At 40.2% G+C, this 26136-nt stretch overlaps 1 protein-coding gene across 2 annotated transcripts in view; it reads right to left on the bottom strand.

Annotated features, from left to right (window-relative positions):
- The window catches only part of LOC136844899 (longitudinals lacking protein, isoforms H/M/V-like), a 49543-nt gene extending 33528 nt beyond the window's left edge, over window positions 1-16015 (bottom strand). Inside the window, exons 1-2 of one of the 2 annotated variants that reach the window (XM_067114207.1) lie at window positions 15783-16015; window positions 12235-12360 (exon numbers count right to left, since the gene is read on the bottom strand). In XM_067114207.1, coding sequence (XP_066970308.1) covers window positions 12235-12336 — 102 coding nt within the window. In that variant the 5' untranslated portion in view covers window positions 12337-12360; window positions 15783-16015. Of the gene's footprint in view, window positions 1-12234; window positions 12361-15481 lie in introns of both variants that reach the window. The other variant, XM_067114209.1, reaches the window with a different exon arrangement.
- Between the last annotated feature and the right edge of the window lie 10121 nt (window positions 16016-26136).

The following is a 26136-nucleotide window of genomic DNA, read 5'->3' as shown; positions in this document are numbered from 1 at the left end:
TTTGTACTTTCTTTAGAATGCACTTCATTCCTACAAGAACAGAGACCTCTGTCTTTTAAATGGAAATACTTCAGCAAAAGTTGGTCATGCCATTCAAGCCTGGTACCTAGGTAGTCAACTAGCAGTAGGTGGTGAGGGGGTGGGAGATACACCCACTCCCTCAGTAAACTCTGCATCATGATTGTTGTTGAAGCTTTGGCCTTAAGTGTTTTCGGTTTTGAATGGTTGATAATTTTGGCTTGTTTGTTTGCTATGGCTGACTGTGGTTAAGGATAATGGTACCAGATAATTATTCACCTCAAAAGAATGTCTGCATATATGTCCAGAGTGTTATTGTGTGTGTGCTAGATTCATGTTGCCTCTAATATCTATCAACATTCTTATGTAATACTTACAGAGGTCAGGAGTGTAAGCCATCCTTGAAATGTGTCAAGTGTAACTCTTGGTCACCTGCCGTGGAAAAAAGCATGGTTTGATAGGGAAGAACTCTATGAAGGTCAAGTCATTGTATTCAGAGTGCATGACTTGAACCCTGCTGCTTCTACAGCTAAGGTGTCCACCCACTCTTCCCTTGCTTGGACCAAATGCAGACCAGATGGCAATCAACCAACTCTCCTTGGCCTATGATTTTCGTTCCTGATATTCCTGAAGCTCCTGCTCCAGTTCTCTCTTCTCCATCAACTCTGATTCATCCCCAGGAGACAAAGGATTCCTTCCTGAACACATTCCTTCAACATTTGACTCTCCACCCACATCAGTCTCAGTTGGCCCAATTGCTTCAGCTCTGGTTTACCTTTGTTTACCCCTCCAAGGCAGAATACACTGCATTCAGGGATGTGCATGCTACTCTTGAAGTAGCTGCCCTGGTCATTACTGCTCCTCTCTCTTTGGTTGGGATGTCTGTCTTGACAGATATGGTTGAGGATGGAGAGACCTTTGGTTGTGGAAGGTCAAAGAGGAGCTGCCATGCTTTGCCATCCATCTCTTTGTCGACTTCCTCTTCTCCATCTCTAGGTTGGTAGAAGTGTGTGAATAAGGTCCAGAAGGATGCCCTCTGCAAGAAGCTAAAGAAGATTTCTCACAACTACTCTTCTGTTGAAAGTGACAATGATCCCAGCACCCATTTGAAGGGTCAGATGATTGCGGGCAGTGCAATGGATCAATGACTGAGTCTGCTCGTGACCCATCTCTGCTGCATGGGTTCAGTCATGCTTGGTCCCTGGTGCAGGAACCTGGCCACTCCCTTTTACCTAAATGTCCTTATCAGATGTGGAGGGCCCATCCTAGCCCTTCTTGGCTATACTCCTGTGTATATGTGGTACCAGCCTAGTCTGTTCTCCTCCCTGGTCTGTGCCAGTGTGTGTGCAACCTGGGGTCGCCCCTAGCCTGCACCTCATTCAGGTTTTATGTCCAGTCTGGCAGGTAAGACTCCCATTTCCTTTTTTATCACCTTTGGTCCCTTTGAGCTGTGAACAGTGTATGGAACTTATTCTGATCACCTGTCATGAGCCTCTGAGCAGGGGCAGGGTCAGGCTACTGTGCCTTCCTCTACTTCAATAAAGGAAGTCCCTTGCCTACAGAATGCATGAGGCAGAGCTGAAGAGGCATTTTTCCAATGTCAAGGGGCTCTCATTCTTGAGTGGAATGGTCTTTGAGAAGCAACCTGGGGTACTCCTTGCGGGAGTGCTGGTGAAAACCCTTCCCCAAAATAGCAAATTCTTAAAGTAATTTTTTTTTTCCTAACATACAAACCTGAAGTTCTTTACACTGGGATTTAGCCTGCAAACACAAGCTGGGATGGCCAATTAAACTTTCAGAAAAGGTTGTTAACTATCAACAGGTAGGGAGAAGCCCTGCCCACCAGTTGGTATGCATTCCACTTTGCCTTCTGGCCCAGGTACCAGAGTGAGAAGTGGCTGAAATAGGCCATTAAGGTAAAGAACTAAAGTTAATATGTTAAAAAAATTACAAATTACTTTAAAAAAATGACATTTTTATAATAAAAGTTTTTATATATACTTACCCAGTAATTACATAGCTGTTAGTTTCTTTTAACCGGCAGCTTAAAATTTTGAAATTGTGGGTCCACTAGTTTGTTATGGTTATGGCAACATGCCCCGCCCACTTTCGGGAAGGTACAACATAGCCACAAAAAAAAAAAAAAAAAAAAAAGTACCTTAGTTTTACCAGACCACTGAGCTGATTAACAGCTCTCCTAGAGCTGGCCCGAAGGATTAGAATTATTTTACGTGGCTAAGAGCCAACTGGTTACTTAGCAACGGGACCTACAGCTTATTGTGGAATCCGAACCACATTATAGCGAGAAATGAATTTCTATCACCAGAAATAAATTTCTCTAACTCTTCATCAGCCGGCCAGAGACTCGAACTCAGGCCTGGCGAGTGCCAGTCCACAGCTCTATCGACTTTCCCAACGAAGAGCATTACAACATAGCAAAGAGCTTCAATTTGTTTATGCCCTTATGTCCAAGTGAGGGGAGGTGGGCGGGCTCCGATTATGTAATTACTGGGTAAGTATATATAAAACTTTATTTTATTATAAAAATGTCATTTTTATATAAGTAACTTACCCAGTAATTACATAGCTGATTCCCACACTGAATGGGGGTGGGAATGCTGGACATATCTACCCCAAAACATTATTAATAGTAACGAGTTTGAGAATAGAAATTTACTAACATTGAATCAATGTTGTTGAACCTTACTTGATAAGAGAGCTGCTACAGGTAGATACTGCCTCTGGTTGGCACTCATCATATCCAGTAGAGGCGAGGTGGTAAAGCCTTGAGGGCCTACTACTACAGTGGGTGCTTTGTAGTAAAGGACTAAATTCCGAGGACTAGCAAAGTACAACAAGATGTCCCTGCCCACGGCGCAGCACCACACAAAATAACCAGAGTAAACAGTCACCATAACCACTTAAAAGCCTGGAGAGCCTGGGAGTACTCCAAGTATATAGTACTCCCAGGCTCTCCAAAACTCAGCACCCTAAGCAAGGCGAAGAACTTAAAGAAAGGACATCGCTTTCTATGTTTCCTTCCCCAACACCACTCCAGCCACATAAAATGGACCTAAGGTACTGCACTGATCGTAAGTTGTCTCGATATCCCTTAAATAATGCAATGCAAACACTGAATTGCACTTCCAAGACATCACTTGTACAACTGACGTAAGGGATAGATTGTGCTTAAACGTCAAAGACGTAGCGACTGCTCTTATCTCGTGGGGTTTTACCTTTAAAGATGAGGATGAGTCTTCGTTCACCATGGAATGCGCCTCGGAAATCAGATCCCTCAGAAAACATGCCAGGGCATTCTTAGACAGGGGTCTAGAGGATATTTCACAATACACAAAGGTTTCTTGAAGTACCGCGAATGTCCTTTGTTCTGTGAAGATAAAACTTAAGGGTCCTTACTGGACAGAGAGTTCTTTCTTCTTCAGACGGACCCACTATCTCAGATAAGTTCTTGATCGTAAAACAACGAGGCCATGGATTCGATGGCGATTCGTTCTTAGTCACAAAGTCTAGGGAAAAGGAGCAAACTGCATTCCCCTGAGAAAATCCGATGTTTATGTCTAAAACATGGATTTCACTGGATCTCTTAGCGGTGGCCAAAGCGACCAGAAAAAGAGTTTTCCTGGTTAGATCCCTTAAAGAGATAGATTGCATGGGTTCAAAACATGAACTGGAAAGCCACTTAACGACCACGTCTAAGTTCCAGGACAGCAAAGGCTTTCCTTTAGGCTTTGTGGTGTCAAAGGACTTAATAAAGTTGGACAAATCCTAGTTCAACGATAAGTCCATTCCTTTATAGCTGAAAACTCAGCTACGCATAACTCTATTCTTTAATGGTAGAGGTGGAAAGTCCTTTAGCGGAGCGTACAAGCAGAAGAAAGTCCGCTATCTCTGCTACAGAGGTTCCAGAAGAGGACAAGTTATTTTGTCTGCACCAGAACCTGAAGATGGACCATTTTGCCTGGTAGACATTAACTGAAGACTTTCTTCTACACTTCGCAACTGTGTCTGCAGCCACTCTTGAAAAGCCCTTCTTTCAGAGCAGTCGCCTAACAGTTTGGCCTGTTAGGGCCAGAGAAGACAGGTTTTGGTGGAACCGACGGAAGTGAGGTTGACTGAGAAGTTGCTGCTTCTGTGGCAGCAGTCTCTGGAAGTCTGCAAGAAGATCCGGGAACCACTCTTTTGTTGGCCAGAAGGGGGCTATCAAGATCATGGATAGGTTTTGATGAGACCGGAATTTGTTGATGACTTGCCGCACTAACCCGAATGGGGGAAGGGCATACAGATCTCTGTTGGACTAATCCTGCAACATTACATTGGTCACCCATACCAACGGATCTGGAACTGGTGAGCAGAGGAGAGGAAGTTGGTGATTTCTGGAGGACGCGAACAATTCTATCATGGGTTTCCCCTGGGGCTTCCACAGATCCAGACAAACCAATGGGTCTAATGTTCATTCTGTGGAAAGGATCTGTCTTTGACAGCTCAATTCGTCCGCGAGAACACTGAGCCTCCCCTGAATAAAACGTGTTGATTTGATTTATGAACTTTAGGTCTTGAATTTTGTTTTGGTGCAACCAAAGAAGAGGGTCCCTTGCTGCTTCGTACAGGGAGAAAGAGTGGGTTCCTCCTTGTTTCTTGATGTATGCCAGTGCCGTCGTGTTGTCTGAATGCACTGCTACTGTCCTCCCCCGTATTTCTGAAGTGAAGCACTGTAGACCCAGAAATATCGCCTGTAGTTCCTTCACGTTGATGTGCCAGTTTTGCTGTTCCTGGGAACAGGTTCCTGACACTTCTTTTAATCCCAAAAGAGCTCCCCAACCTAGGTTTGGCATGTCTGAAAAGAACTCTAGGCTGGGGTTCAGATCATGAAGATATTTCCCTTCTGGTATCCTCTTCCTGGAATTCCACCAAGGAAGATCCTCCTTGATTTCCATCGTTATCGGGAACACGAACGAGTCCGGAAACTTTTTCCTGTTCCAGCTGACCTCCCTTGGGCTACCGGTATGCCTCCTCCCAGGTAGTGGGGAGTATGGCAGGGACCGGCACCTAGGAGAATCAGCGGGACGAGCAGCCGCCTCCTCCATTAACACTGATGCTCGTAACTGGGCCACTGTACTCACTACCAGATTTAAAAGTTGCTCAAGGATGGCGCCAGACGCATGAGAGGTGGTGCTGTGAGCTCTATATGAAGAGGAGCTCCGGCACTATAGGGCACTCGGGCACTACTGAAGGTTCGGGTGCTATTAGGCACTCGGGCACTTAAAGGGAGCTATGGAAGCGGACAAAAAGAACGCTCGTACACTGATGATCCACTTGGCACCAAAACTGGCGATCCACCACCAGAAATTCAGGAGACACCCAGGAGACAAAAGCACAAGGCTGTCCCATTAGAAATAATGGGAGAAGTTTGCACGCCAGAGTGCCTACCGCCCAGTCAAGGAAGCTCATCACTTCAAACACCTTAAAAATATTTTTAAGAAGGTACTCAAGTTCCGAGGCCGAGAACATAATTTTGGCTGAGGAGAAAGCTGATCTCCTAGTCGAGTCGATAAGGCCAGAGAAGTCTTCTTGAGAGGAGGCAGAGACTCCCAGGGAAAGGAGCTTCTCCGATCATATAAAACCTGTAGCTCGACCTGGACAATTTGGAAGGAGGGAAACAAAAACTGCTTTGCCTTGTTCCCTCTTCTCAAAAAACCAATCTTCTACTTCCTCCAGTGCCTTCCTTGCTGAAGAGGAAAGAACTAACTTCGGTAATTTTGAAGGACCAACTGAGGGGGCTTCCATAAGGAAAGTCGAAGCAGGAACGGAGGGAATAGCTGGTGAGAACAAGCTTGGATAGGTTGCTAGCAAGAACCTCAGCAGTGCAGAGTACACCGATGAAGGCGCATCTTGATCGGGAACAACCTCTTCCTCAGAAGAGACAGGAGAAAGCGATAAGTCCGCTGTTGTCTGAGCTGTAGGAGGAGCCTTCTGAAGCAAACTCAGAATATTATCCAGTTTGCTCTGAATCGGGTCAACTACAGGAGGAACAATGTCCGAAACGACACTACTAAGAAGCGGTGGAGGAGAGGGGCCCCAATGGGCGCTCGGGAGGCACTGTAGAGACGGGAGCCAGTGACGAAACCTGTTGGTGAGTGGGTGCCAGTGGGCGCTCAATCGCAAACGGGAGCTTGGGCGCTTTGATGCTGGTTGCTGGCCGCTCAGGCGATGATTGTAGAGATGAAGGTGCTGGGTGTGCAACTCCTGGTGCAGTAGCTCCTTTATAAGACGAAGAATGTCTCCGTGCCACAAGGCGCCTCGGCACCAATTTATGATCGTCGTCAGAAGAAGCAGAAGAGAATTGTTTGGGGCTATCCCAATGACCACATGATGGGCGCACTGAATCCTTGCCCTTCTTGCAAGGAACAGGGGAAGAAACTTCAAATTCCTATGCACGCTGCTTCAGCAGGCGTGACTTGTCCGCATAGCGCCATGAGCGTCTGGGACTCAAATCCTCGGAGCTAGAGGACATACAATGAGCGCTCACTTGAAGGCCTTTCCAACGGCCTTTGGTTGCAGTCTGGGATTCATCAACAGACTGAACTGAGGGGGTGACTGCTCGGGGGCAGACCCCACCGACCTCCCTTAGGTTGCATGTTTGACTCCTCCCAGGTGCTGGGGAGTATGTCAGGGACCTTGGCCCAGGAGAATCAGCGGGTCAAACACCCACCTCCTCCACTACCACTGCACTTGCACTGGGCACCACGGGCGCCTATTAACTCGAAGCGAGCGCCGATTTTCAACTGCAGACTGACAATGGTGTTGGGGTTGGAAATGTGACAGCCAGGTAAAGGAGAGTGTTGCACAGGTGGAGGAGATGGAATGGGATTGGATGAAATTACAGGAGCAATTGCATCTGACTTAGCGGATGAATCCTGACTAGCTAAAGCTTTATTAGATTCCCTAGCCATAGCTTTCCTCTTCCTATCTCTAGCTAGTTTCTTAATATGTGCATCTAAAGTCTTCCACTTCTTAATATCCCAGTCATTACACTCCCCACAACGTAAATTTACTGAACATGTTTGTGCCCTACATGAAATACAAACAGTGGCTCGCTACCTGACTCTCTGCCCTACAAGAGACAAAGGTGAAAGAGACAAGGGAGGTGACCAGTTACTCACACACACTCTCTCTTGCTTACTGAATACCTCACACAAAATACTATGTGCTCCCTTAAGGGAGCCAGGTGAACTACACAACTTGTTGGGTAGCCACCACAGGACCCAAAGAAAACGTGTCCAAGGACTTGTGGGCAACATCCTGAAGGTAGAACAAGGTGATTGTGGTCTAATGCCACCACATCCCTGCCCAAAATACAGTACCTGTTGAACTGACAGATTCTTCTGGAATGCAAGGGATGGGTGATGCTCCTAACCTTGCAAGCTCTCGCCCAGACCATACCTCCGTTTTCCTCACCAGATGATGAGTACAGTACACCTATTTGATTGTTTCACAAAGCCAGAAAGTGATCATGTTCTTGCACACTGCTCTCTTGGTTTAGCCAGTGCTAATGAAGAGGTATTGACACTTAGGCCTGAAATGTCGAGTTTTCTAAGATAGTACTGCAGCACCCTAACAGGATTACTAAAAACAAAGTCCTCTAAGGATGGGACTGAAAAGGACTTGAATCTAACATCACAGACTGATGGATTCTGATTCTTCGCCACAAATTCTGGGGCAAACTTGAGTCTAACTGATCCCCATTCCCTCAAGTGCTTAACACCAAATGAGAGGTTGTGAAGCTCATCTAAAACTACTCTTAACCAAAGCCAGGTCAAGCAAGAAAACAGTCTTCAAAGTTAGATCCCTGTCTGACGACTCTCTCAATGGCACATACTGGGCATGAGTTAGGCGCCTCAAAACGAGACTCATGTCCCACTCAGGAGGCCTGAGTTCCTTGGATGGGCAAGACTGTTTGAAGCTTCTCAGGAGCATGGAGACCTCCCAAGAGGAAGAGATCAACTCCTTTAAACCTAAGAACCTGACCAAGGGCAGCCCTGTAGCCCTTAATGGACAAGAGAGAGAGAAACCTCTCTTGGCACAGAAAGACGAGAAAGTCCACTACCTACCAAAGAGTTGCTCTGACTGAAGACACATCCCACTGATGACACCAACTACAAAGGTTGGCCCATTCACCCTGGTACACAGTTGCCGGATAGTCTCTAGGCATGGATCACCCAACAAATCAGGCAAGACAGAGGAAAACCATGCACTACTAGTTTCCCATGGATACTGGAAGGAGTCCTCCATCACAGCCCATGGGTCCACTACCATGAAACAGAACACCAGGAGCTTTCTGTTATACCAGGTTGCAAACAGGTTGATACTCGGAGCCCCCAAAAGCTCAGAGTCTCTCCACACTGCCTTGGTGTAAATACCATTCTGTCACTATCACCTGAATCTGGTGGCTGAGTTTATCCCTCACCATCTTCCAAAAACCCGGAATGTACCTGGCTAACAGCTCTACTGAGTGCGCTACCGCCCACTCGTGCAGATGCACCACCATCCTGTGAAGCTGGAACGATACCATTCCCCTTGCTTGTTGACTTTTTCCACCACCATAGTGTTGTCGCTCATTAACAACATGGAATGCCACATCATTTGATCCTGAAACTCCTGCAGAGCCAGAAATGCAGCTTTTAGCTCCAGGACATTGATGTAGAGGTGCTTGCTGGCATGGGTAGGGGTGCTACCAGGGCTTGTACCAGCACACAGGGGGTCCAGAGAACCCCAAGTAGCAGTTGCACCCTTGTGCTCATTAACAGGTACAGCAGTACTAGCACTAACAATAGCCAGAGACTGTCAGCCTCTCTGCAGCAAAGGACTGACTGCTGGAAGCTCTACGAGGCTTCCTGCAGGGAGACGAAGCAACCTTCTTCTTCCTCCGCTTACTAGCTTTGGAAGATGATGGGGAGGTAACAGCATTCAACGATGAAGATGCAGACAATGATGACTACTTTCTTCTTTTCTTCTTCCCGAGTGCATCCAAGGTCAGAGCAGACGATGGGGAGTGGAGGAGGACCTCCCCCATGGATGAAGCTGAAGGCAACACATGGGGACACATTACCATAGCCATATGGAGGGTAACCAGCAAGGTAGAGGCGATCCCAGAGACGGTGGAGATCATGACTGTTTAAGTCATAATCACGGCTGAAGCAGTCACAGGAAGACCATTCATCACCTTCAAGTGGTTGACAAGGGAAGAAATACTTGGCTCACCTGAGGTGGCCAAGGAGGGCCACAGCTCCCTGAGCCCCTCAGCCTCCACAACACCCGAAATAAAGGTTGGGTTGGGGAAGAGCTTTTCCCTTTGCTTAGAGAAATAGTGACCTCCAGATGACAACTCCTCCGAGCAAAGAGAGGCTCCTGGGAAGAAACTGGGCTGGGCATTATCTCTACTGAACCAACAGTAGGAGTTGGCAAAGGGAAACTACTCCCTTGGGAACAGTAACATCAGGAGGCTGTTTGGCAGGTGGAAGGAAAGTACTGAGGAGGACTTTTTGTGTCAACGGCGGACTATTGCACTCCGATGACACTGGGGAGACCCTCTCTTGCTTTTTCCTGGCAAACGTCACCCACTGTTCAGACAGCCAGACATGTCACTCCAAACATGGGCCATTCTGGTTGCACTCATGCTTCCTGCATAAGGCAAAAAGGTTAACTGTATAGCTCTACCTCTATTTAGAAGAAGAACCTATTACAAGGCCTGTCCTTACCTGGAGAGCTCCTAAAAACCTGAGGTTTCCTCTCAGAGGTTGATGGCTCAACTGACTGAAGGGTTTGTGGTATAGTCAACAGACATACAACTCAACACCAAGAGATATATTCAAACTCAACAAAAGCATAGAAAGAAAGAAAGTGGCAAGTCAGGCAGAGTCCGCTGAACTGTCTTTACACGATGGAGGCCAGAGGCAAAGTAGATTGCATACTGACAGGTAGGTGGGGCTTCCCCCTACCTGTCCATTGTTAACAACCCTGTCTGAAAGTTAACTAGACATTCCAGCTCTCGTCTGCAAGCTAAATCCCTATGTAAAGAACCAAGGTTTATATTTCACTAGGAACAGAGATACTTCTTTTCTCAGACACATCGAAGGAGGAGTGGGGTACATACCTGAGTAGCTCATTTTCACCTGCACACCAACATTCTTGAGATGGGCACAGTGCTGCTGGCTCTGCAAACATTTCAAGATCAGCTGATGGGACAATCAGTTGTGTTGATATGCAACATCACAACCATAGTCTTGAATGTCCAACAAGCAAGGGGAACCGTATCTCTCTCACTCTGCAGGTTGGCAAGGGATCTTGTGGCCCCCACATCCACATGGAGTGAAGCTGTTCAAGGTTTGGGAAACATGAGTAATTGACATGTTTACCATGTAGCTAAATAGGAAACTCCCACTGTTTTGTTTTCCAGTGCTGGACCCCTTGGGTTGCATTGGAAGATGCCTTCCTACTCTTTTGAGACAGCCTCAATGTCTGAGCTTTTCTGCTGTTCTGCCTAATTCACTGAGTACCCTACCAAGTGCTGGTCATTCTGGTGTCAGGATGACCCTGGTGGCTCCTCACTGGCAACAAAGTGAAGGGTATCCTGATCTAATGGGCCTTCTCATAGAGGCCCACATTACTTCTGCAGTAACATCTGCTAAAGCACTACCAGTTCATGGAGTTGCTTCCACTTCACAGCTGGAAACTATCCAACATCTCATGCAAGAGGAAGACTTTTCTCACAGCATTGCACAGATGTTGAGTAACATCAGGAGACCTATGGGGACCTAATGCGGAAGTCTATCATACAAAGTGGGGTAATTTCTGTGACTGGTGTCGTCAGATGGGAATCTTTCTGGTTGGAACCACTGTTTAGCTGATTGCAGTTTCTAGTCTACCTCAACCAAAACAAGCTCCTCTCTGTTCCTGCAATAAAGGACTACAGGTCAGCTTGGACCTTCCTGCCTTAGCTGAGGCTTCCTTGCTATTGAAGAGCGTTGAACAGATTCACCTGGCCACCAAACTCAAGCCTACAGGGTGGCAGGGGAACTCTAGTCCTCTGTAGCCTCACCCAGGGGGCCATACAAGCCCAAGCCCATGAAAGTGGCTAAAAAAGAAGATGTTTGAGTCAGTCTTATTATCCTTAGCATTGGGGAAAAGTAGGAAAACTGCTAATTCTCCTACATACTATGGCTTTCAGGGGTATGGGGATCCATCTCATTTTTCTTATTCCTGACTTTGTGGCAAAAGCTTAGAACCTGTCAGGTTCTGACAAGAAATACGTTTTTTATCCCATCCCTTTGAGACACTGTAGATGATGATTGCCATGAAATGCCATTGTGACCAGTGCAAGTTTTAAGTTTTATGGTATTACCTGCAAAGGACTGATCACCTTAGGCTCAAATGCCAACAATTGTTCATTAACACCAGCATACATGAGCACTATCATCCTTCCCAACACATTTCCCAGGATGTAAAGGTGGTTACAGATGTCATCCCTCCCCTGCTCATATAGGTGACCAGGAAGCTGATATATCCAAGTGGGAAATCAGAACCAGTCTTGATCCCTAGACAATACTTCCTGCCTACAGTGTCTCCACTTACATGATGAAGGTTCATATTCTCCTAGGAACTAAAAGAATATCTGCATTTTTCCTACATATGCCAACCTGTAGCCTTTCACCAAGATCCCACCTCTGCCAACCCCCAAATTTGTACCTAATGCCAAATGAAAGAGTGATGATGTTTACTGAATGAGTAGGAGTGTTCTCCTATCCCTACCTGCTGCTGGTTAGCCACTTTATTGCCAATATACAATGACAGACCAGCTTTCACCAAAGTTATATCAACATAAAAGACTTAAGGTTTGTATATTGTATCTATAAAAACGTAAATTATCTTAAATTTACAAAATTTCTAATACAAAAAGGCAAAGTCATGTACTGTACATCAAGAATATACTAGAGAGAGAGAGAGAGAGAGAGAGAGAGAGAGAGAGAGAGAGAGAGAGAGAGAGAGAGAGAGAGAGAGAGAGAGAGAGAGAGAGAGAGAGAGAGAGAGAGAGCATTGAAATAAAGTCATGATATAGGAAACAGAGGAATGAGATCAAATAAAAAGAAAGGGAGAGGAAGTATGTTGATATCTAAAACTGTAGTGAAGGCTACAACTCACCTTTTCTCTTAAAGTAGCAAGCGTCTGTGTGAAGGCCGCACTGTGATTGTTCCAAGACAAGGAAAGCATCCCCTCTGTCATACGTGAGGACCCTTCTGCCATGATTGTAAAGATGGAGGTGTGAACCTGACAAAGCAAACAGAAAAAACTTAAATTCAGCCACCAACTGTTCATTAGCAATCTTACAAACAAGGATACATAGGTCTAACCCCTTCTTTAAATCAAAACTTAAGGTTAGATTTCAGGACTTGACTACGTTTCACACCTAGTTTGCACTTTTGCTTTGCAACATTCTCTAATCTTCAATTTCATCTAAGAAAGCTACCTCTTATTTAGCTTTTATCTGTTAAACAGTTTAGACATACACATATAAGTTGTGTGTGTATATAAATAAATAAATAAATAAATAAATAAATATATATATATATATATATATATATATATATATATATATATATATATATATATATATATATATTATATATATATATATATATATATATATATAATATATATTATAATTTTTTATATTCTGGCATAATTCAGTGGTATGTTAGTAAAGATGACCTGTTGGCTTATTCCATGAGAATGTACAAATAAAAATACTGTACTGTAATATTAATTTTCCTTCATTGAGCATTATACTGAATCATATATATACTCATTTTGCTATATTATTATCCATGTTGTAGTGCCTGAAAAAAATAAACTCTTGACCAAAGAAGTCCACTTGTTAGTAATAATGTAGTCTTATCTAATTAAACTACAACTGGTTCCTTGAAGGGGGTACCTGTTGCACAGAGACCACACAGGCACATTGTAAAAAAGAAGAAAAAAAAAAAAACTGAAGTGACCCTTTGCTTCATGCTGAACTTCTTGAAAATCTTATTTCTTTTATTTAATTTGAGTCCCACCTCCCTAGATATGAAGCATTTTATGAGCAAGCTTTATACGCCTTGCATTATTTGGCTGATTAAAACAGCATCATCTGTACATTCTAAATTTGTCAACTTTCTATTGTTATGCCAATCTAAACCTCTTTCATATCTGACCACTTTTTTCATTATAATATCTATCCAGGGTAAACAATGCATTATGTACTGCAAAATCCTTTACCAATACCTAACCATTGATTTTGCATCTACTTCATGCATGGATAATTTCAATTTGCCTATTCATATTTGATAGGAATGTCACAAGGAAGTGGACAATGTCAAATCCCTTCTCATAATAAAGCAAACTAGGCTGTTCATCTCTAAAACTTTTATGAATTTCTTTCTCAAGCCTACTGAGAATAAACATGCCAAATATTTTCATCAGAAACACATAAAGTGCAAAGCCTCTGCCTACTGAGAATAAACATGCCAAATATTTTCATCAGAAACAAAAAAAAGTGCAAAGCCTCTAAAGTTACAAATTCAGTTAAGTCACCTTTCACCTTTCTTTGGTAACTTGGCTATTAAAGACTTTCATTTCCATATCATCAGGCTATTTCCTCAATCCATATTCTGCACAACAATCATGCTAGTATAAGAGTCATTTCAGTTTCAGCTAAAATCATCTCTAGTAGTGATTCTATCAAAACCAGGTGTTTTTCACAGCATAAGTCTCTGAACACTGCTTCCACTTGAAAACTGCAAATTTTATTATAAGCATATTCAAGTCATCATCAACTTCTGGTACTACTCTGGCAAAGGTGAACAAAACCTCTGGTACCTAAACAAGTACTGTATTGAGGGTATGTAGCACAAGTTAGTAAATGCTAATGAGGCAAATGCCACATAAAGCAGCAGTTTGAGATAAGGGTCCTTTATCATTCCTCTATGGAAACTCATTTCAATTCCCTTTGCTGGACTATGGTAGTTTTTTTTCTGAATTTTACATCAGTCAACAAATTCATGACATTCCACACTTGAAAAACTAAGGAAAAATAATTACCGGAACATGAAAAAATATATGAGCAAATGAAGTAATTACTGGGGTGGTGGTCCCATCACTACAATATTGCAAATATTGACATTTATAGTAAATTTACTAATAGATATACTTAAACTAGAGAAAATGCAATAAAGAAACCTATGAGGAATGTTTGAACAGTCACTGTATGCACCTTGTTGGGGACTATCATAAAAGTAAAATCTAAATGACAAGTTTCCAGCAGTATGGGGTACAAGAAAATACTGTTGCTTCATAACATAATAAGCAACATAATGCAATCTAAAGAGACAAGATCACCTTTATCAAAATAAATAAAAACCAACTACAACAATAAAGCATAGATATACTAGAAGTATATATTCACTTTGGGTAGCAAGAAATCACAGGAGAAGAAACAATCGCCTAAATAAGAAAGAAAAATCATTAGAATAGATTGAGATATCAAGGAGGAATTAGAATAACAAATATAAGACTCTGAACAATGAACGCTGAAATCATGATGAATGCTGGTCCCAACATACTAAACCTGAAGGATAATGTCATTGGTAATCTATAACCTACACAGAACTGAAGAACAATACAGAATTTTCATTTACTTCAATGAATTAAACATGAAAAGGACCAAAGCTCCCAACATCATACTGGTAGCATAAGATATGGAATAATTAGTTGTGTTGGGTAAAATTTAAATATGACGTAACTAGTGGAGAAGACTACACAGCAGTCAAAATTAGCAACTGTGCTGTAAGCCAAATATTACCATTATATTCCACAAGTGAAAATGACAGTCATAAGGAAATAGTTCATAAAAAGTTCAGTGAAATCAAGTGGTTAATGAAAGCTATAGAATAAAACACAGGCACATAAAATCTTTTACATGTAAGAGATGTACAAGACATCCGAGATACTTTAAGCTATGCTCCTTTAATTTTGGACTCCGGTATTCCTGCAACAGTGTTGGTGGAGTTTAAGAGAAACCAGAAATGTCTAACATCAAACGGCAATAGGGTGTTATGTTATGTTATTTGCAATACTAGTTTAAAGTAGGTAAGCAAGTTGGTAATAGGTTACATATCGTTCTGGTATATGCAATGTCATGCTGATTGTGGTCCGGCCCCTAGCCAGATCGGAGCATGACGCCCTTGGATAGGTTAGGTTAGGATACGTCCCTGTTAAAATGTCTGATCCGCTTAAGGCAGGCCGCGACCAGCAGTGATAATGTTCGCAATTTTTCTGCATTTTACACGATTCTACACCTGGCCTGCATCTGACACTCTTATTACAAGTTTTGACAAAAGGCTGGGCTTACCCTAAGGCAATATCTCGGGTTACGTGAGGGGTAGCACAGCACAATCCTTTCAGGGGATCCGTATATTTTGCATGTATTATTTGGCTTTCGGCGAGTGACACAGCACAGAATACACACCAAACTCAAGCAATGATAATGTGACGAAAATCTTCAGCGAAATTTAACTAATAACAAGAAGAGCTTTGGGAATTCTGCTAAAAGTCTTCCTACCACTCCCCGTTCGGGAAGGTCTTTGTTGTGTGATAATTATCTTCGGACCCAGCCTCTCGTCACTCCTCCAAACATTGACGCCACAGCTTACCTTTCTCAAGGATTAAACTTCGTTGACTGTGAACCAGATCGATCAAGGAAGGCTGCAGCTGTCCTCTCACCTCGTTAACTGCCCAAACCACACTTAATTGCCAGAAAAAAATGAATTTGTACTGATCATCCCTACAGGATTTAATGGTTATCCTCTGTGACCTCTGCTTCGATGTTTCAGAGTCGTGGTTCGGGTGTTCGAAACATGACCCCAAACTCAAACACAGGCTCTCCTTCTCAGTGTACAAGAGGTGTTCATTTTGAATTTAATAGTCTTGATACCTCCCAAATATAAGTAAATTCACACATTACTGATAATTAATTTAAATCAAAACAAAATTACACAGTTTTAAATTTTCCAATGCATATAATATTTAAATAGATATACTGACATTAACGCTTTTTTCAATTACTGTAGTGGACGAACCCAAATAACTTTGCAGCTTCGCGTTCAATAGAGCTCGAGCAGCGCTTCAAAGAAGTATCCATAACAATGATTCAAAGCTCGCCAAACATAAAACAATTGCTTAATACGATCTCGGCTCATGCTTGTTGACACAGAATGACATTTGTAATACTTTCATAATCAATTTGAACTAAAGGTGACTACTGTAAATTTTTCGAGATATACATATGGAGAGTTTGTATATTCTTTTAAAAGACTATGGCAACCTTCCGTGACCGCAGTATGCCAAAAACCAAAGACGTTATATAACTCTTTCATGAAATAGATTCACCTTCATTTGGGTAGCCGCTCTGGTTATTCTCCATCTACATGATATAGAATGTATTATACTTAGACAAATATTAGCAACTAAACTGTGCTTTTCCATACATTCCAGTGAAGATTCTCTTGTTAACCACAAGGGGCGCTGATAACTTTCAGGTACAAGAGTTGAGCACTATTCTATCCATTTTTTTTCTTTAGCGACATAGCAGACTTTTTGAATCACAAAGTTGTAGGTAATTTATTGTAAAAATCTTCGCTGTATTAATACAGTTTCACTTAGTGACTCGAAGTCAACTGCCGACATTCGAAAATGTACTGCGATTCCTCCCTCTAAAAAAATAAACGGCATTTTTTATAAGGGGAGAAAACTTGCTTAATTCTTTTTGCACTGAACATCACTTCTTTTTTAGTTTCTTTCACCATTGCTCCATCTAATCATCTCTCAATTATTTCATCTAGAAAAATCTGTTGAGTATAACTTCAAAATTCGGTTTAAGGTAATAAATCACAAAAATTTTGCAATCGGGGCTCCAATCACAATTTACTCTGGTGACCGATTATCACATTTTGAAACAAATTTTGATAACCATGGCTGTAGTTAAAACGTGCCTTCAGGTATTGTTGATTTTTTTTTTTTTTAGTTCAAAATAATGTATGCTGTCCCCGTTTCCTTTTCACGTAATAAACTCTGATTTAACTATTGTTGATATCATTCTGTATTCGAATTGTGACTAAATTTACAAAATTAATGGAGAGCATGCATGATGTTAATTGGTAAATCAAAAGAGCTTAAACGCTTACATCTGCTGGCTAATAAGTTACTAACTGCCTGCTTTATCTTACATCCTGGCAACCTCCCCTCCCCCCTTCTACAATCAAAAGACACCCATACCTTTAAATAACTGTGTAGAATGTGCCCCTCCCTGACGACAACAATCTGCTTCTAGTGGAATGAGTACGTCGTTTCGCCCTTATTTGAATGGGTGATCACCAGCGAATGACATGTGCCGTTGGCGCATGAGCTACCGTGACCATGCGTGAGACCGTTCATGCTGTCCACAAGACCAAAATGAAGAGAAAAGTTGAGCATGGGTTCATGCTGTAATATATAATAATAATAATGAAGCTTGCAAGACCTCATATGTCTACAATGGGTAGAAATGAGACCCTATAGGTCAAGAGTGACAATAATCTTTAATAACGGCACGAATAAACATTGGTTATAAAATAAACTTAGAACACTAGCATCTTTCTCTTCTCATTGCGAAAAAAGATTGTGCCAATATTTTTCATATTAATCTCAGTGGCAAAATGAAACTGAAAACCACATGGAAAAATTGCCGAAGGATTGTTGTAGGTGGACGTAAATGTCCCTGTTTAAACAATTCCTCATTGTAATTTATATCCTTAATGAACCAGGACTACAGCTTCTGCAAAGTTAAACCCCAATCTCGGCCATCACAACTTTCCCTCATTTTTTCCTGGATTGGGCTACACAAGGACTCTTAGCTGTGCATTCCTCTGGTTCTTGAGTTAACAAAACCGTAAATAAGTGTTATCTTTGGAAAACTCTTGGTACTAACTTGTGGCAGATATATATATGTATATATATGTATATATAAATGTATATGTATGTATGTATATATAAATATATATGTATATGTATGTATATATATGTATATACTATGTATATATATATATACACACACATATATATATATATATATATATATATATATATATATATATATATATATATATATATATATATATATATATATATATGTTGTTTTCAAGTATTTAAGTTGTCCTTCCTGAACAGATTTACAGTGAGGTAACAATTAGTCGTTCAGGAGACACCCAGCTGTTATGTAAAGAATACTTTTCACTTCTCGGCGCCAGGTGCAGTTAACTCCAGTGGCCTCCACTGCGATGGAACCGCAGAGTTATACAATAGCAACTAAGGAAATATTTTGCAACAGACGAAGGCCTTCCCGATCGTTCCTGTTTGGACGAAAGGTCTGGATTTTTCAGGTTGCGGTATAACCGTCCACCTAAACTTGCACATGCGCATTTATTTACATATTTAAAGTATACGGTACGCGCTCACACACATAAACACTATATACAGTATATGATATATATTTGTATGTACATATATATTATATATATAATATATACATACATATATATATAATTATATATATATATATATATATATATATATATATATATATATATATATATATATATATATATATATATAAATTATACACACACACACACACACACACACACACACACACACACACACACATATATATATATATATATATATATATATATATATATATATATATATATATATATATATACGAGACAGTTTGCGTGTGAGCATGTAAGTCTCTTCATTCATCTTCTCTGTTGGGTGGTTACAGGCCGAATGTCCTCACCAGGCCTCCTATTCCCTTTCACACCGTCGCACATTTACGGAACGCCTTCGAGCAAGGACCCAGGTTGACATAAGCCAGCTCTAACAAAACCAACCACCAGCCGAATCGAAATTCAGGTGTGCCTACGTACATAGAGACTTGAGTTAAACCCCACTCTCATGAAAAAAAAGACAAATGTGCGTCAGTGATCTTTGTCGTTTACGAAACCATTTTATTTCTAATTAGGAACTGTGACAGACAGATATACGGTGCGTTTGTATCGTAGAGACAGCTCCCTATACAGTTTGTGTTTGATTAGGCATTTGTTATGGGAGTTCCATAAAAAAAAAAGTTGGGTCCACTCAATTTACAAATTGCGTTAGATCATAAGACTTGAGAGATAAAACATAATCATAAGATTCGAAAGTTAAACAACGTTAAAATATCATTTCAAAAGAAATAGTGTTATTTTCACTCTCATTCTTTAAGCAAGAATTAACCATTTAAGCAAATACATTAATCAAAAATATACTACTCATATCGAGTATGTTCTGTGGCTCAGTGCATTAAATACTGAACTGATATATATATATATATATATATATATATATATATATATATATATATATATATATATATATATATATATATATATATATATATATACATACATACATATATATACATACATATATATGCGTGCGTGTGTGTGGAAAAACTTTATAATTAATGAAGTCGAAGGTAACATTAAATTAATTTGAACAAGTCTCTTAAGACTCATATATACGGGCAAATGGGCTGTGAGGAAACAAGTCTCTAGATTCAAGATACAGTGCTTTGTAACGCTATGTAGAGTAACTGAAATACGTTCGCATTTATAACAGGAAAACCCTCGGAACAGAAACCATACTGTTCAATTTTCGCTCCGCTGGAAAGATGCAATTAGGATATGACGACAGAATGCCGGAGTAGGAAGGAAATTACCACCAAGATAGCTCTTTAAAAGGCAAATTCCCATGCACATTCTATCTTTCAGAACTGAATTTTTAATATCTCTTGGACAAATATATCGATATGTTGAGAGGTGGCAGAGTATGGCAGGTATCAGAAAGATAATCATTTCAAAGGCTTTGCCCCTGTTGTTGAACAAATTTTATATTATTACAAGGGAAGGGACGAACACTGGATGCACCAGACTTAACCAGGGAAGACTAAATTTAGCCCTGTAATGCAATTTTATTTTTCAATAATTTATCTTGATAGATCAGTCAACTCCATTGGGCCCCCCAAGGCTTTCAGCAAAGATATAATTTTGGAACTGGGTGTGATTTCGTCCCTGTATGTCCATCTGTTTGAACCGCCAAACCTTGGACAGGTTGGTAATTTTTCCAGATTTTATAGCTTTTTGGAATGGAACACGCCAAAATTTCCGACAGCCTCTCTTACAATTTACTCACGAGGTGAGGGAGAAAATTAATTCCGCAAATCGTTACACTGATACAGTGGCATTCTATTATTTTCGGTTGGCTTGAGATTTCAGCTCTAGTGTTATTATAAGTAGTTATACTGGTAATAGACTGATTAGACGAGATGTCTCATGCTATAGTACAATGGCCTTAACTAAGGCTGAAAAATTTGGTAGGACTAGACTAGAACTAGACCAGCGCATCACCAGATGCACGAGTGGGCTCGTTCATCAGGTACGGATATTCCAAGGACTAACAGAAATTCAGAGATGAACTGCCGAGCTGATCAGTAAAGCCAGCAGGAGGTATGTTGCTGTGCTCAGCATTGAAGGTTCCAGACATAACAGTTGCCTCGAGGTAGAGGAATCACACCAACCATTTCTTTTTTTTCTCTCTCTCTCTCGCTCTTTTTTTTTATTCGAAGAAAGCAGTCACATGTATTCATAATTACTAGGGTTACCATTGACTCCTTCACAACGGAAAATCTCATGTCAGCTATATTCACAGTTCCTCTGACGATAAATAGGAAGTCTTGCTCTCTAGGCAAAATCAGCCATATCCTGAGCATACGTAATTACTACTTTAGCGGATGATGAAGATGGATCTTATCAATCGGTGGATTAAGGAACTCTGCCTTTGAACTATTTCAAGAAACATATTTTATTTTTATTTATTTAATTATATATTTATTTATTTATTTATTTTGCAAAATCTGGCTTGGCACTGAACGCCGAACAGTTTTTTGCTACGGCCTTGACTAATAAAGTATGGGACCTTCTGTTAAAGATGAGAGTTGCAGGGCTAGGGTTCCATTCATTATCGCCAATAAAAACTTAAAAAAGTTTTTTAAAATATAAAATAGTAAATAAATTTAAGATAAAACTAACACAGACATTGAGAGCAGTGACTGTAACAAGTAAGTAAGTATATCTTAGTTTAACCAGACCACTGAGCTGATTAACAGCTCTCCTAGGGCTGGCCCGAAGGATGTGACTTATTTTACGTGGCTAAGAACCAATTGGTTACCTAGCAACGGGACCTACAGCTTATTGTGGAATCCGAACCACATTATAGCGAGAAATGAACTTCTATCACCAGAAATAAATTCCTCTTATTCTTCATTGGCCGGTCGGAGATTCGAACTCGCGGCCAGCAGAGTGCTAGCTGAGAACGGAACCCACTCCCCTAACGAGGAACTAGTGACTGTAACAACAAAGGTGTGTACTCTAACAGGAGAGTTTACGCCAAGAAAACATAGACCCATAAGGAGATCTAGACATTAAGTCATAAACAAGCAAACATAGGGAACCAGGTACATCATGCAAGGACAAACAATCCCTCCAGTCATGTCTATCTCATCGACTGCGGGAGGACGTTAATGATGGGTTTGAAATGTAAATGAAAGAAAATAGCAATCAAGTAAATAACTAATAATCAAATGATACTAGCTAAATATGAGAGACAAATTACTTTGCATTACTTACTCAACTTAAAAAATAAAATCCAGCATGGAAGAACCATATGATGATTTGTTTTGAATGTTATCAAACAAAAGTGGCGTTAGGAAGGGAAAGGGCGTCTGATGCAAGAGGTAATCGGTCGCCATGAAGACCGAGAATTAGAGCAAGCTAGTGTTTAGAACGCCACCAATTCTTCCAGAGAACGTAAAACAAGATTTGTCGCTGGTCACAGAGAAATGTAACATCTAAAATCTGGAACGACCTAACCTCAGAGAGGATAATGAATTGTCTCCGTACGATTTGCTTAACCTTGACTCCCTTTCTCTTCCACAGACGAGATGGAAATTATTTAGGGTAAAACATGTAACGCAATATTCCGTGACCTGCTTTTCCTCACCAGTCTTACAAACATAAGAAATGCAGGTCAATAACAGCCGCGTAGAGTATCCGATGAACTCCAAAGAAAATATTTTAATTTTCTTGAGTGTAGAACATTATGTGTGGGAATTTGATTCTTCCCTGCTGCTAAGCTTTAGATATTTTTTATTTAATTATTCGGTTTCCTTGATAAGTAGAATCTTTTACATTCTAGGGAAAGGACCCAGCTCTTCCTTTAAGATCGATTCTTTTTTTCCTCCTTCCTCTTCTCTCTTTCAGTAGCAAGTCACGCCTCCAAAATCTTCTTTAATCTTAAGTGGGAGATTCCAGCAGTCCTTTAGTTTTCAGATGCATTATTGCTTACAGAAATAGCGTAGCTCGCTACTCTCTCGTTGCTAATACCAGTCAGTGTGTGTCTCTTGTTGCGAAGGTTCAACAGTAAAGATTTTTGATAGGTATAAAAATCCAGTTACAAAGGTCTTAATTTCTTCAGTTAGTCTCAGGAAAGTCTGGCTTCCTCCATCTTATTCAGTGCCATAATGAGGTATTTTCTGACTTCCCTGTATTTCCCGAACTATTCAATTAGGTATAATCTTCTCAGTTTAAGAAGCCTGTTGAGATATGCCTTCCTTGCAAGCAGTGACAAACTTGATTTAGGTACACTCACACATGCCCAAGTCAGCCTTTTCCACCGTAAAAGTGAAGAGGGGGCAATACGTCAAGGATTATTTTGAGCAAAATTAATTTTCTTGCAAAACTAAATTTTTATTATTTTCTTTCTCAGTATATTTTTAGGTATGAAGCGTATGGTGTTAAATGTCCTTTTTCCTCCGAGACATCTACTCTCCACACGTGAAGGCGGTACAAAAATCCAAGCGCAAAACCGAAATATGCAAGGACAACCCAGAGAAGGTATTTGTCGGGCGAAACAATAGACAATCGAGGAGCGCCAGGCCGTAGGATGTAAGTTAGCGGGTAAAATTCCAAAGCAGCCCTCACCACCAAACACGAGTGCTACCGAAGTCAAGTTATAACTTGAGTCGGGTGGTTAACCGCCGTGGTAGACACTCGAGGAGTTTCCCATGGTCACTTCGTTGAGGAAAAGGTTGACAAGTATGCGAGGTGGCGAAGGATGGCAATGAGGGATCAAGATGAAAAGTGAAAACGCAGGGGTTCAGAAGGGGAACGCCTGCCCTGATTAATTTTTGGACTTCCAAAAAATTTTTCTCACAGAAGGATTTATCAGCATTTATGTAAGAAAACTTTATTCCATAAATTTTGAACGTTAAAAGAAACAGCCAGTAGGCACTAGTGATAAACTCATGGCCTCAGTTTCTCCATATCAAAACATCAAACAAGTTGTTAAACTGTCAAGTTTGCAAATCATCAGGAACCCAATAAAACAGTTCCGCCAGCCTCCCCCTCCCCTCTTTCCTCCTCTCTCTTCTCTAAAACTGTAAATATTTTACAAAATGACATTGCTATCTAAAATGAGATAAATATTTTCAGGTGTAAAAAGGACATTGCGTTATAAGAGTGTTAGTACAGCACAGCATAACACACCGTGCAAGGCAATTATTTGATGCCAAAAATACCATAACGTGTTCTAAGGCATTAACCATTTTATGCACTTCGATCAGAACAGAACGTCCAGTTCTATACTACTTACAGGCCAGTTGCCTGCAGGTAATTTAGTATGTACACAAAGATACACATTTAAGCATTTTTGTATGTGAGTGGATGCTCGTCAGACTTATTCACGAGAAAAAAATGTATTATTTAACTTTTCTTATAATCTCCTGCATTCTTTTTGAAAAAATTTATGGAACGCGCCAAAAAGGAAACCAACACGCTACAGCTGCATCACCTTCAACTAATAATGAAATTTTTTTACATTTGATCCTGTTATACTTTCATTTACAGAAAAAGTTTGTTTTGTCAAGGGAAAGCAAAGGACCATCTGATGCATAAAAACTAAATAATCTTTGTGGAAATAAAATATAATTTATCGCATCCGTTTAAGAAATTCAAGATGCGAACGGCGGGTCCAATCTGTTCCATCTGGAATTACTCTGATGTTTCCCTATGTCTACCTACGGCAATGAAAATTATACTTGATAATAATAAAATTAGGAAGTGATGGACAAAAGAGGAGCGGAAGAACTGAAAATTGCTGGACAGCTGGAGTTCTAGAAATAATGAAAGAAAGGGTTTGTTCTAGAAATAATGAAAGAAAAGGCTGATGACCCTTTGGACAAGCGGCTGATGACCCTTTGTGTTATATGAAGCACCTAATATTACATGACCTTGAATCAGAAGTTAAAAGTATGAATGTGGCAGTGAGAATTTTTTTCCTGGCGCTACCCCTCGTAGGGGAAGAGGCTTAAATGTAAATTGGAATAATAACGATCATAAGAATAGCAGGTGGGACCCATGCTAGTTTTCACTAAGATAAAAATTAATCCTTCACTCCTCATCAAATGAGGAATGAGGACTACAACAGTAATAAATATCTAAATCTTACAACTGAGGATAAAAAAACACCGAGCCTGAACCTTAAATAAAATGAGAAAGATGTCGACAGTGAAGACCAGAACTGAACACCGAATACACTTCAAGAAAAGAATGCAATCCAAAACGCTACATTTAGTGTCAAAGAAATATTAAAAAAAGACAATCAATCCTATATTCCGTATGAGAGAAGTTACTGATCCAATGGCCGTTCATTTAGTGTTCCCTTAATGCCAGAATCCACGGTAGAAGCAAAAATTCTGGTATACAGAAGGAAGGAGGCATAACTTATATAAAGAGCAGAAGAAATTTTAAACCTGCACCTTATCAAAACTGAAGAGCGATCGTTGAATGTAAGAACGAAATGAAAATCCGTTTAGACCAATGCATCCGCGCAAACTAAGATCGTCCTTTGGAGCACAAATATTCATTTCAGCATCCTTCCTTTAAATTTTCTTGTCTCCTCTCTTGCTCTACCACTATTTCAATTCTAAGATCCTCTTGCAAAAGAATATTCGACCAGGCCAAAACGAAACGAGATGCTAATATCCCATATATTTCTTGTTACTAACGTACATAACGTCTCCTAGAACAGAGTCCGGAGTTCCACTGCATTTGTATACTGAACACGAGATAACCAGAAAGGACAACTTCAAGGCTGATGTGTAATGTAATCCTCGACTGCAACATTAGATGCAATGTAACAACTTGTACTGATTAGATGAGCAAAATTAACGGGTTGACTTGTTTTATTTATATGTGACGGAAATCAATTATTGATTTTCCGAAGACATTATTTGCATCAACGACGCTTTTTGTTTTTTCTGATATACATATGTATGGATGTATGGGTGTGCGTGTGTGTTGTGTTTGTATATGTGCATATATGTGTATATGCTGGATATTTTTGTTTATGTAAATACATACTGTACATATATAATTATATAGTATATACACACACACACACACACACACACACATATATATATATATATATATATATATATATATATATATATATTTATATTTATATATATATAGACATATTTATATATATACATATATATACAGTATATATCATATATTATAAATATATATATATTTATGTGCATAAATATGTATTTATATGTGTATAATATATATATATATATATATATATATATATATATATATATATATATATATATATATATATATATATATACCATTTATATACATATATATACACACAGACACACATATATATATATATATACATATATATATATATATATATATATATATATATATATATATATATATATATATATATATATATTATATTCATTATAAACCAACATTGTTCTCCGTACTATTGTCCTACAAAATCGACTACTGC

Source organism: Macrobrachium rosenbergii, chromosome 13 (assembly GCF_040412425.1).
Source record: "Macrobrachium rosenbergii isolate ZJJX-2024 chromosome 13, ASM4041242v1, whole genome shotgun sequence".
Classification (NCBI taxonomy): domain Eukaryota; kingdom Metazoa; phylum Arthropoda; class Malacostraca; order Decapoda; family Palaemonidae; genus Macrobrachium; species Macrobrachium rosenbergii.
This window is presented reverse-complemented; position numbering and strand designations above follow the sequence as displayed.